The sequence below is a fragment of the Narcine bancroftii genome, chromosome 7 (assembly GCF_036971445.1).
Source record: "Narcine bancroftii isolate sNarBan1 chromosome 7, sNarBan1.hap1, whole genome shotgun sequence".
Taxonomy (NCBI): domain Eukaryota; kingdom Metazoa; phylum Chordata; class Chondrichthyes; order Torpediniformes; family Narcinidae; genus Narcine; species Narcine bancroftii.
Genome location: NC_091475.1, coordinates 84,916,818 through 84,929,370, shown reverse-complemented (window position 1 = coordinate 84,929,370; position 12,553 = coordinate 84,916,818). Strand labels below are relative to the sequence as shown.

General features: G+C 37.3%; 1 protein-coding gene across 3 annotated transcripts in view; it reads left to right on the top strand.

Moving 5' to 3' along the window:
- The window catches only part of LOC138739897 (Krueppel-like factor 5), a 64,930-nt gene that overhangs the window by 21,806 nt on the left and 30,571 nt on the right, over positions 1-12,553 (top strand). For all 3 annotated transcript variants that reach the window (XM_069892405.1, XM_069892403.1, XM_069892404.1), the window contains exon 2: positions 1,904-2,756. In XM_069892405.1, the coding sequence (XP_069748506.1) occupies positions 1,904-2,756 (853 nt within the window). The remainder of the gene's footprint in view (positions 1-1,903; positions 2,757-12,553) is intronic.

Below are 12,553 nucleotides of genomic sequence, written 5' to 3'. Positions count from 1 at the left end.
TGAATATTTTTATATAGTGAAGCAATGACTTGTTATCCTTGAAGCCTGCTGTGGTAATCCACTGTTATACCGTAATTGACTGCTACCAACTGGACAAACTTCCTGAGACCGATCCTACCCACAGTTCCTTGCAGGCCACCCTTTTGCTCTGATTAGTCAAGGAGGTGGATGGTTGTTTGATAGTGTTCCGGTCTTTAGCTATTAAAAGCTTGATTGTGTCACTACTCAGCCTTTTGTGAATCATTGATGGTACATCACCTGCTTGGTATTTTTTTAAAAAAACCATCTGGATCAAATTAATTTAAAGTCACGCAAGGTCTGAAACAGTTGAAATGTTCATGTGGTTTGGAGTTTAAGAAATGTATCCAGATAAGTGTGTGGATTATTTAACAACGCTCTTTTATCAAGATGATCTGTTGACAATATCAAACCTTCAAGTTAAACATTCAGAAATATCACATTATTTTGGTTGAGCAATTCCAGATACAAAATCATTTATCCTAATTGCACACCCTAATGATCTATCACGTGATTAAATCTCCATGATTTTGTGGTTCAAAAGCAAAAGGCATCCTTACTTCCAAAAATGCCACATCTATCACGTTATTTTTTTCCACTTCTGTGCCCCACTCTCTCCTTGGCCTGGTGCACTGCCAAACAAAGGCCATCTGTAAATTGGAGGAGCAACAACTGATATTCCATCTGGGCAAACTCCAACTGGTTGACATTGGCATCAGCATCTCTGGTTTCTGCTGGACCAACTCCCATTCTCCCTCTTTCCCCATTCCTGTATCCTTTCCTCCAGATCTCAACCATTTCCCCCTCCATTCACAGAGCTATTCCCCACTCCCGTTGTGCCCTCCTTGGCTTATCCATCTATTACCTTTTGCCTATTTCCCCCCCACAACCATTTTATTCAGATGCCTACCTACATTTTGCTCATACCTTGATGAAGGGCTCAGGCCTGAAATTTGGTTATTTATCTTTGCTATATAAAGTATCCAGTTTTGACCTGCTGTGTTTCTCCAGCATTGTTTTTTTCCCCCACTTAACTCACGGTATCTGCAGGTTTCGTGTTTTAGTCCTATTGCATTTTTGTGCAGATCATAATTTTCCAGCTGACATTAAAGTAGACCAACTGAGGGAAATCAAACCAAAATTCTGTTAGTCCATCCAATCAGAATAGAGTTTCCTTAAATGATCTCGTTTCTATATAGATATTGTGAGAATTGTAAAATTTTCAAAGCTTCTCTGATTCATATGTTTTGAGGGCTCAGAGAAGGAGAATTCTAGTCTTACTTCTGACTTTTTAAACATCCAAAATGTACATGTTAGGCATCTGATGGAACACTCCATTTATTAGATGTAAAGTGTGCAGCCCTAGTAAATACTTGCAATTCCACACCATCCAGTACAAGGCAGGCCAGTTGATTAGTACTTCAGTTTCAGTTGATTAGTACTTCATCTGTCATCAGGAATAATCTCTTCTTCCCCCCACCCCCCCAACTCCACCTTTTACTGGTGAACAATGTGTATTTTCTGTGAGGTCCTTCAACAGGAACATCTCTTTAAGGCTTCTTCAGCAGCATCTGAACCTATATGACTCATCTCCCACAATGTGAAGGGCAGCAGACTCTTTCTTAAACCTCTCCGTATCCTGACTGGGAAACCTATTGCAATCCTTCATTCTTGGTTGTGGACATCCTCTAACAGTGTTGTTGGAGAAGATTGCAAAAATTCCAAGTCGGCTATTTTAATTAGAAACTTTAAATGTTGGCCTTGTACATGTGTAAAGTGACCCCCTGTTATTGCCAATTTTTCAGTGAAGCCATGTTATTTTTGTAACTGTTTCTATCTTCTTTCTTTTGTCCATTTATTGATTACTGTAATTTTTTTCACATAGACGAGGTGTGAGATGGAGAAGTATCTGTCACCCCAACCATTGCCTGTCCCTGAGATGAAGAAGTACAGACGGGACAGTGCCTCAGTGGTGGATGAGTTCTTCCAGGATGAAAAGCCATCGCCATACAGCGTTAATATCAATGTGTTTCTGCCTGATGTCACTTACCTACGCACTGGTCTTTATAAACCACAAAGACCATCTGTGCCTCAGTCACATTCAGAAGATGTTAATGCTTTTACCCAGGAATGTAGGACACTTGTGTCCCATTCCCTGCCTGAGTTCACCAGTGTGTTTAACACCACACAGTCTACAGATGTCAACACTGCGTTTATTAAGGAGGAACTGCTTACTCCTGAAATGCAATTGCCTGCATCTGCTCAACAAGGTCAGCTGTATCAGCTACTGAATTCCCCAGACTTGGTGAGCATCCCTGGCAACATTCCTCACACCCAAGGAAACACATCATGTATGGGCAACCTTACCAATGCTTCGGTAGCATCAGGCATGGCTGGCATGAACACCCTGGCCACTGGGCATCCTCAGACGGTAGTGAAACACTTCCATTCTATCTCAGCGGGCACATTTTCCATGGCAACACAGTTCTTCCAACAGCAGCCCACGTACTTGCCCCCATCACCTCCAAATTCCGAGCCCGGGAGCCCTGACAGGCAACCAGAACTGCTGCAAACCATGACACCACCTCCATCATACGCCGCTTCTATTGCCTCCAAGTTGGGGTCACCCACTCCAACCCACACCCTTCCAGCTAATTTGCAAGTCTCATCAGTTAAGTTCAACCGGAGAAACAATCCAGAGCTGGAAAAGAGAAGGATTCATCACTGTGACTTTCCAGGTATGATCTGTGGGTCAGTAATGAATGATTTGTGATTCTAATTATGAGTCTTTTCCCCACCTGTTATTTTTTTTTCAAGGATGTTATTTCCTTTATCAGCACCTCAATTCCATTCCCTTCCTTTATTTATCAGCATTTTCCTCGACTGTGTCTTGATTTTGAATCTTGCCACTGATTTGAGGTGGTTAATTGAATAAATCTGAAATTAAAAAAGATGGAATCAGTTCTGGTAATCATGAAACTGTCAGTTTGTCATTTAAAAAAAAACCTCAATTCAGCAGTTCTGTAGGAAGGGAAACCTGCCACCCTAAACACTTTGGCCTGTTTGGAATTGCTAGTCACCACTCTTAACCATCCTCTCAAATGATTGAACAAGATACGTTTTGAAGAGCAAATGGACACATTTTGACCTCTCCAACTGTATCCACATCCTGAGAATGAACCTGTTATTAAACAAAAATGTGCCCAATTACACCTTATTGGTGCCAACAACCAAATTCCATCTACTCTTTATAAAGAAGGTTCTTCTGAATTCGCTATTAGATGTTTGGATGATCAAAATTAGTCCATAATTTTGATCTGATCAAGGTTATTTCCTCAGTAGTTCTAGCCTTTTATTTAAGAATGCTATTTTAAAATTTAATAATCAATACAAGATAAGTTATTCCATTCAGTTTTTTAAAAAGCTTTATTTATTTGTTCAAAAAACAAATAATATATGACATATACAGCAATTAAACATGAACATATATATAAAGAAAAAGAAAGAAAAGATCCCCCTTCAGCCAACTCTCCTAAGGAGAGCCATAAAAAAAGAAAAAAGAAAGAATATTTAAAAAAAAATTAAGTATACATATTAAAATCTAATCAATTGAAATGTGAATATTCTGAGTATAACAGCCAGTTTTTAGTAAAAAAAATATAATTATGTGAAATGTGTAATTTTTTCCATTATTAAACAATATTTCATCTCATTATGCCAACTATTAATATCAATTATATTTGTACCTTTCCACGTACTAGCATTACATTTTTTCATTATGGATAAAGCTAAATATACAAAAGTAATCTGGAACTTATCTAATCCCAAGCCTTTCAGAGGTTGTAAACTACCCAATAAAAATACTGTTGGATCTAAAACTATTTTAATCTTGTACAGATATTCTAAAAACGATTGAAATTTCTTCCAAAAAGATTGTATGTATACATGACCAAACAGCATGAAAAAAAGTTCCAACCATATCACCACATCTAAAACACAAATCTGATACATTAAAACCATATTTTTTAAAATTTTCAGGTGTCAAATATAATTGATGTAAAAAAATTGTAATTCATCATTGCATAATGTGCATTTATCAATCTAGTTACACTATCTTAACAGATATCTAACCAATCCTCTTCAGAAAAAATAAAACCAATATCCGCTTCCCATTTAATTTTAGATCTATCCCAACCCTTGTTATCCATACCATCCTGTAATATTTGATACATAGATGAAATATAACCCTTCTCTGGTACCTTCATAAGAAACGTCTCAAATTTAGTCATTTCAGGTAAAATCATATCTCTACCAAATGTACATTTTACCAAAGATCGAATTTGATAATAAAGAAATAAAGAATTCTTATCAATACCAAAATCTTCCCTCATCTGATTAAAAGATTAAAAACTTACCCTCTTTAAAACAATCTCCCAAATTTTTCACACCTTTAAATCTCCAATGCAATAAACTTTGATTATGTATTGAAAAAGAAGTAAGTTGATTATTATACAATGGAGTCAAAGCCAATAATTTACCCCTAGAGCCTATCATTTTATTTTTCTTTATCCATAACTTCATTAAATGTTTTAGTATAGGCACATTATATTGTTGTAACAAATTCCTATCCCACCTAAACAAAAATTGATGTATTTCAAATTCAGAAATACTTGCCATCTCAATTTTAGCCCAAATTACATTCAGTTTAATGCTTTAACAAATTATATCAACTTTGAAAAGAACAGCGTAAGCCAGAATGATAAACTTTTTGTTTTGGAGGTCTTAGTCTACTTGGTCATTAAAATTGTTTGTAAATAAAGGTATACGAGTGAAATTTCCACACCTGTAATCTCGGATGGTGTCACGCATTAGAATCCTTTAGTAAATGGTTTATGGGTTGCATGTTGGTGAAATAGGTTGTTTATCAACTTGATTGCATTTTGCATGCTTTAAATGTGCATTCGTAAACTACAACAGTTACCAGTATACCAAGGAACACAAGATGCTGAATTTTTACCTTGCCATAACATTTTAGCCCTTTGATTTCTATTTCAAAACTATCTGCACTCTAGGTTTTTAGCTACGGTTCTGAAATTCTTTCTCTTCAAGCTGATTTTCATCAATTGCCTACTTTCAAATATCCCTCTTTTTAAAGCTTTCAGCCAGATATCATGGGAAAGAATCCTTTATACATCTACATTACTGTTGGAAATAGTGCTACCGTATGTGCTGTTGTATAGGACGAATCCTTAAAATTTTCACCTTTAAAATTTGGGTAGGCCTATATGCTGGGACTTGACAAAGTCATTGCAACACTGCCACTGTCTTCCTGCTGGCTCTGATGCAACCTTGCACATCCCCATGAGTTATTTGCAGAGTCTCAGCGCTCCTCCACAGGGTCCATCCACCTGGTCATTCTGCTGTTGGCTCTGTACAGGCTTTAAATGGCCTGTTAGAGATTTATTTTAAAATATCTTTATATTAAAAAAAAAAAAATTAAACCTTTTAAATGATAATCTGTGGTTAAAATATTGTGATTCACTTATAACAGCATCCACTGATCAGTAGTAAGTGCCAGATTTGGGGGTCAGCTTGTACAAAGGATATTACTGAAAACCTACATTTCAGATGGAAATTTTGGGGTTTTCCTATATACAAGTTATTCCATAAAATGGCATATATGGTATTTACAAACAACATTTCCTTGCCCAGCCCAGGTCATTTCTAAATTCGAGTGCATTGTGTGCATGAAATTCATGTTGCACTTGAATGGAGGGGATTATCCACTCCTCAGAGTTTTAAGTTGCTGACCTATTTGCCTAGCTCTGGGACTTGAGTAACACAGTGGCATAGCTTGTAGAGATGCTGCCTCACAGCTCTTGCAACTCTGGTTCAATCTTCTTTCTGAGATGATCTGTGTTACTTGAGAGGCTTCTTAATTAACTTAGAGATGCAAGATTCAAATAACAAGAGACTTTACTTACTGATGCCTTCCACCATTTCAGGAAACTGTTCACACACTCGTATACATATACATACACCCCACAGTGGTGCATTACAGTTACTACAGTGAGAAGAGTGTATTCTTACGCAGTTACAAAATAGTTCACATTATCCTGACTATATAACATCCCTCCTTCTCAAAATGAAAAAAAATCGAGTGTTCTTTATCACTTTCTTTCCAGTTCAACTTAAGAAACTGAACTTGTACACTAGTTTATTTACATAACTCTTTCTTATTGATTTTGCACTGGTGGCAGTCTGATCCTTTGCTATCTTGTGAATTTGGCTGCGACCATTGGGCCTTGTGTTGCTGGTATACGTGAAGATGATGTAGCTTGTTGTGCTTCACCTGACAACTGCTGTGTTGATGTTTCAGTATTGGTGGTTGTGGTCTCTTCACTTGATACCTCACTTTATATTGGTGTTGCAGGGTTTGCTGGTATTAAAACTTTCTGCTTCATCACATATCGTGTTGGCCAGATGTGAATTCTGTTCCTCCTCAGTTGATTGCCAGAGTCTGTCTCGACAATGTATGGTCTTAGTGTCTCTGCTTCTCTGATGACCTTTGCTGGGGTCCATATTTTCCACATCGGCTCCTTGAATGTGCATATGCTACCCTCTGAAGAGTTCTGAAAATGTTTGTGCATGCTGGCGTCCTTCTTCTTGCGTGTCAGCCGGTCTTCTGGTTTCTTCCTGGTCTTCTGGAAGGTGTATTTTGCTTGGCAAAGTTGTTTTATATCTCCTGCCATTTAGAAGTTCTGCAAAGGACTTCATGTCAACTCTTAAAGGAGTTGCTCGTAATAATAGAAAAGCTAGGTCTGGGCCTTCTTTTGTTTTGCGACACTTAATTAGTGTGGGTTTCACAGTTTGCACTTGTCTTTCAATGAACCTATGACCTTTGGGATAGTATGGGGATGATGTAGTGATAACAAACCCATACACTGCAGCCAGCTTTCTGATTTCTTGTGACGTGAACTATGTTCCATTGTCACATATTACTTACTCGGGTATTCCTTGTTCAGCAAGGAACACTCTCATTTCTGAGGTCTTTCACCTTTTTGATGAATGGAAACTATTAAATACCACTCTTGATTCTCGGTGAACAAGTCTGCTTCCACTGTGCCATGGCCTGGCAGGTACTTCCGTGGAAATCATTTCCTCTTTTTGTTGTGTTTCTGTACTTTTGACAAATTTTCTTCATCTGGATCTCATAATTAACAGATTAATTGCAACTCCCAGACCTAGAATTGTTGGTCCATCTGCGTCTACAATGTAGAAGGTATAGAGGATGTTCTTTCCCTTATGGCAGTCATTAATCTTGGCTCTCCCTAGTTGCTTGATCATGGGTCCACCATAGGTTGTTAATGTGACATTTGCTGTTTTCGATGCACCATCTTTTGGATACCCTTTTGTTATGTTCTCTGGGAACATCTGGCAGTAAAGTCTGAGTGGAAGGATGTTGCTTTGTTATCCAGTATCCAGCTTCACCTTTAGGTTAAATATCATAGGCTTGTTCTGCATTGTCCTCTGTATTTGGATCCTTGTGTGCAACTCCCTTCCTTCATCTCACTCGACATTTCGTGAAGGTGTATGAATTCTATGCCCAGTATCTGGGTGTCAGAGTCCTCATTGTTGTTTCCTTTTATGTGATGGTTCTTCTTGTCTTCTCTTCACTGGTATTACTGTTTTCTTCATACCAGACTTGCACATTTTCGCCCAGTGATTTGCTTTACAACAGGCTCTATCGACATGCAGAACTGTATGCGGGGCATTTGTTTCGGTCATTGAAGGGGTGTTGTCTGCTGCACTTCCTGCAGGCTTGGGGGTTTGCACTTTTCTGATTGTGTTCTTTATAGCATCACACCTTCCTTCCCTTTGCTGTAAGTGGGTCTGCATAGATAGGGATTTAATTTGCATCCTCGTGGCTTCGAAGGCTCTGGCTGTGTCTATAACTTTGGCCAGCTTCAAGCTATTCTTCCCTATGAGAGATTTTTGCACTTTGGGATGGGTACCCCCATATTAGTTTTGTTTTAAACTTTATTTAAGATTTTATAACATGAATAACATATAGGATTACATTTAAAAAAAATTAAGAATAAAATAATAAAATTACAATACAATATCAGTAATCTAAATAAACTATACCCTCCCCAATAATAACCCAACTCAAATTAGTCCAACCCCCCCTTTCCTCCCAAAATAAAGAGTGAAGAATTAATAAAGTTAATAATATATGTGAGAAAAAAACCCACTTACAAAAAAAAAACATAACCGATTAAAATACTAACAAAAAGAAAAGTAATTAATACTAAAATATCAGACTTAAAAAACATATTTAAATCAAACTTAAATGCATATATTTAACAAACTGAGTTAAGATGAAACATATATTTAACTCAAACTTAATATAAAAAATTAGTAAAGTTAGTAACATTATCTATCAAAAATTCTTACACAATAATCAATTCTTAAAGAAAGATTGTAGCATGAAAAAAAGATGAAAAAAACTTTCTCTATAGAGATAAACCTTCACCAAATATCAACTAACTTCACATCTATCATCATATTAGTCACATAAACCATCATCTTAAAACAAAATTCAAACCTCATTAAGCATTGTATAATTCAATTTTAGTACTCTTCCACCATTTTTCCCTTTTACTCTTAAATAGTTATCCAATAAAAGCTCCAATACCACATTTAAAAATCCCCAATCATTTCGTTAAAATTCAGATATCCGAATAATAAAAACACATCTACAACGAAATCTATATCTTCAACAAATGGAGCATAAACCACAAACAAAATTCAAGCCTCATTAAAAATTGTACAATTCAATTTAAAACTTTCACGATTATTCCCTTCGTTCTATAACTAAAATAGCAAAATAATATACACCAGAATTACCACTCCTTTCACCTTAAAGGTAAAGAAAAAATATATTAAAAAAAACTTATCCATCCCATTCACATTTAAATTTCAGATATTCCTTATCTACTGAATAAACTTTACAAAAAAAACCACATCAATTTTTAGTTTTTTAAACAATCAAATACTTACTTATGCTTTTTTAAACAAAAAAAAACCCTTCACTCTTTAATCTAATAATACAAAAAAAAGGAAAAAAAACGGGTAGGAGGTTAAAAATGCCCCCTCCCGTCTAAACCGCGCAATGCGGTAACTCCCAAAAAAAAATGGGTGTGAGATAACTCACACATAGCAGATGACTTTCAGGAAATAGTGTCCATCCAGTTCTCTCCCCCAACTCTCACTTCATCTTAAACTAACATCATCATTATTTAATATCCCTTTTTTTTAAAAAAAACATTAGAAAAAAAAGGACAACTCTTCTTTTAATCAGCTCCAACTGCTGAGTCACCATTACAACCATTTCTTCTTGGAGCACAGCTCTTTTCTTCCATCTCTTGTCTCCTTAGAGATCGCGGCGGACTATGTCTCTGTTGAAACTGAGTAATTGGCAGCTCTTGAGCAAATGCTATAGCTTCCTTTTGAGAATCAAAGAACTTTGGTTGGCAACCATCTTGAAAAACCTTCAAAACAGCTGGATATCTAAAGGTTGCCTTATAACCTTTCTTCCACAACAACTCTTTAGCAGGATTGAATTCCTGTCGTTGGAACATAACTTCTTGACTCAAATCTGCATAGAAGAAAACTCGATTATTTTGAATCATCAAGGGTGATTTTCTCTGTTGTGCATTTCTAATAGCCACTCGTAAAATGATTTCTCTGTCGTAATAATTCAAGCAACGAACCAAAACAGGTCTTGGACTTTGACCTGAAATAGGTCTTCTACGCAAGGCTCTGTGAGCACGTTCCAGTATTATACCTTCCGGGAAATGTTCTTGACCCAACACCTGCGGAATCCATTCAGTAAAAAATTTTCTTGGGTCTGGTCCCTCCATTCCTTCCGGCAAACCAATAATCTTTATATTGTTCCGTCTGGATTGGTTTTCCAAATAATCAATCTTTTTCACCAAATTTTTATTTTGAGTTTGTAAGTCTTCGACCATTTTGGTCACATCAAAAAATTTGATCCCGTATTTCGTCTATTTCTTCTTTACACAAATTAAATTTATCTCTCACTTCAAGCTTAAAAGCTCCAAACTCAGCCATCTGTTGAGAATGTATTTTCACCAAAGTATTAAACCTAGTACCAAGTTCAGTCATAATCTTGAATAATACCTGCATTGTATAAGAATTTAGATTCAAGATTCACAAAAATCTTTTCAATTGGAAGAGATTTTGGCTCAACAGATTCCTGCTTCTTCTCCAAAGGATCTTCTATTCCTTCCTTCATTCTGGTTGCCTTCCTTGTAGTATGACTGTGTGTGGAAACCCCAGCCACAGCCTCTCCAGCAATGACTGGAGGACGCTGGCCGGGGTTTTCCCCAGTCCATAATGTATTAAATTCTCCCAGTACATCAAGTTGTATAGGTTCTTGTATCTCAAGAGATGCAGTTTGCAGCGCCACCTCTACAGTTGACAAATGCCTTTGAGTAACTCTTTGTTCTAAAGGCAGTTTGGCGCCCTCTTTAGGGGGCTCTACCGATGTAACATAGAGCTCTACATCCGAACACTGTACCTCTTTCCTGGGATCCATTTCACGCTGAGTCCCGGTGTCTTTCCTGTAGGTAGGCTCCAAAACTTGAACTTTTGGAAAATGTAGTTTTTTGATGATCTGTTGTTGTTTTTTTTTTTGCTCTTTTCCACCAATTGTACCATCATAAGTTAAATTAACAGCACTGAAATTATCTAAACTTTTAAAGAATTTTAATGGGCATTTCTAGTCAAAACAATAAGATAGAGTCAGGAGAGGACTGGAAGGCACATCTGATCCTTACGCCATCTTGCCACGCCCCCCTCCCCCCCATATTATTTGATCAACTAATGTTTCCTCTATATCCTTAAATCTGCATTTTGCAGCAACAATTTTTAGTCTCTTGCATTAAGCCTTGAAATTCATAACGCTTAATTCTATACTTAGACCTTGGATCAAGGTGAGAAGCAAACTTTGCAAATATCGGCTCTGGATCATTTTTATCCACCTCTAAGCTCCCAGCAATTAAGTAAGTCAAGGCCTCGCTCCCCTGTCCAGAGAAGTCTATAACTGACCTTCTCTGCTGTTGCATTTTAAAAAGAGCTTTTGAATGCTAAATTCCACTTCTGCTGAAACTTTTTAAAGAATTCATCACTGACTTCAGCCTCCCCGTCCATCACTGGGTGAACTGCTGTTGCTTCAGCTATTTTTTTCTCAGTAATGTTTTTTCTCTTCTTCCCCTTCGTATTTCTTACAATAAATTGAATGACATTATTCTTATACCGCTGCCACCATGTTATGTCTCTGTGTTACTTGGGAGACTTTTTAAATAACTTAAAGATGCAAGATTCAAATAACGAAAGATTTTACTTACTGATGCCATCCACCATCTCAGGAAACTCATAGTGCCCCACAGTGGTGCACTACAGTTACTACAGTGAGAAGGGTGTATTCTTCTGCAGTTACAAAATAGTTCACATTATCGTGACTCTATAAACAGTGTGGGTTTTCCTCTGCTCCATTTTCTTCCCAGTCCTAAAGATTGGAAGGTTAGTTGGCTACTCTTAAGTTGATCCTGGTGTGGATCTGAGGAGTAAAATCTGAGGAACAAGGGGGAGTTTGAGAACTGTGAGGATTGGGAAGAAAAAAATGTGATTGAAGTAGGATTAATATGAAGGGATGTTTGATGATCAGTGTGAACTTCAAGGCAGTATGACATTGGCTCTGGGTTGGGTGGGATTTAAGGAAGTCTGTTTTGCCTGACATGATTTGTCATGAATACCTTTACTGACCATTTCTTATAAAGTGATGTTTTCCCATTGTTCCGGATGGCAGGAGATGGAAAGTGAATGAGTAACCAATCTGTCTGTCAATCTGAGCAGCTACTGATAAAGATCCTGGAGTTGGGCAATTTTGCTGGCATTATCAAAGCAATGCACTCAAAAGTGTGTGTGTAAATGTGTAGATCTTTCAATTTGATCACCCACCGTCCCAAGTAGAATCAACATTGATAAAGACTGCTCTGGGGTTTAAAAGCAAACACTTTGGTAAGATTGTTTGTTATCTGATTTTAAGTTGATTGAAACATTCAAGTTTCTTTGTTTTTGCAGGACATTGATTTTGCTGTCACTGCCAGAATTAATTGCTCAACCCCAGTTATTTTTAAAATGTTGGATGTACACCATCTTCAAACCTTGCATTGCTCATGGGGAAGGGTTCACGCACAATGAAGTTGGGTAAAGAGTTCCCATATTGAAGAGCAGTGCAGCTCCAAGTCGGGAGGTGATGTGACTTGGATAAAAACCAACAGGTGATGGTGTTCCTGAGGACCTGCTGCCCTCGCCCATCTTCGTGGTTGAGGTTTTGGAAAATGCTATCTGAGGAGACTAGACAAACCCTTGAGTGCATTTTTTAGGTGTTGTGCATCGCAGCTGCCTTGCGCATAGTGGAGTGAATGCCTATTTTTTAAAAAAA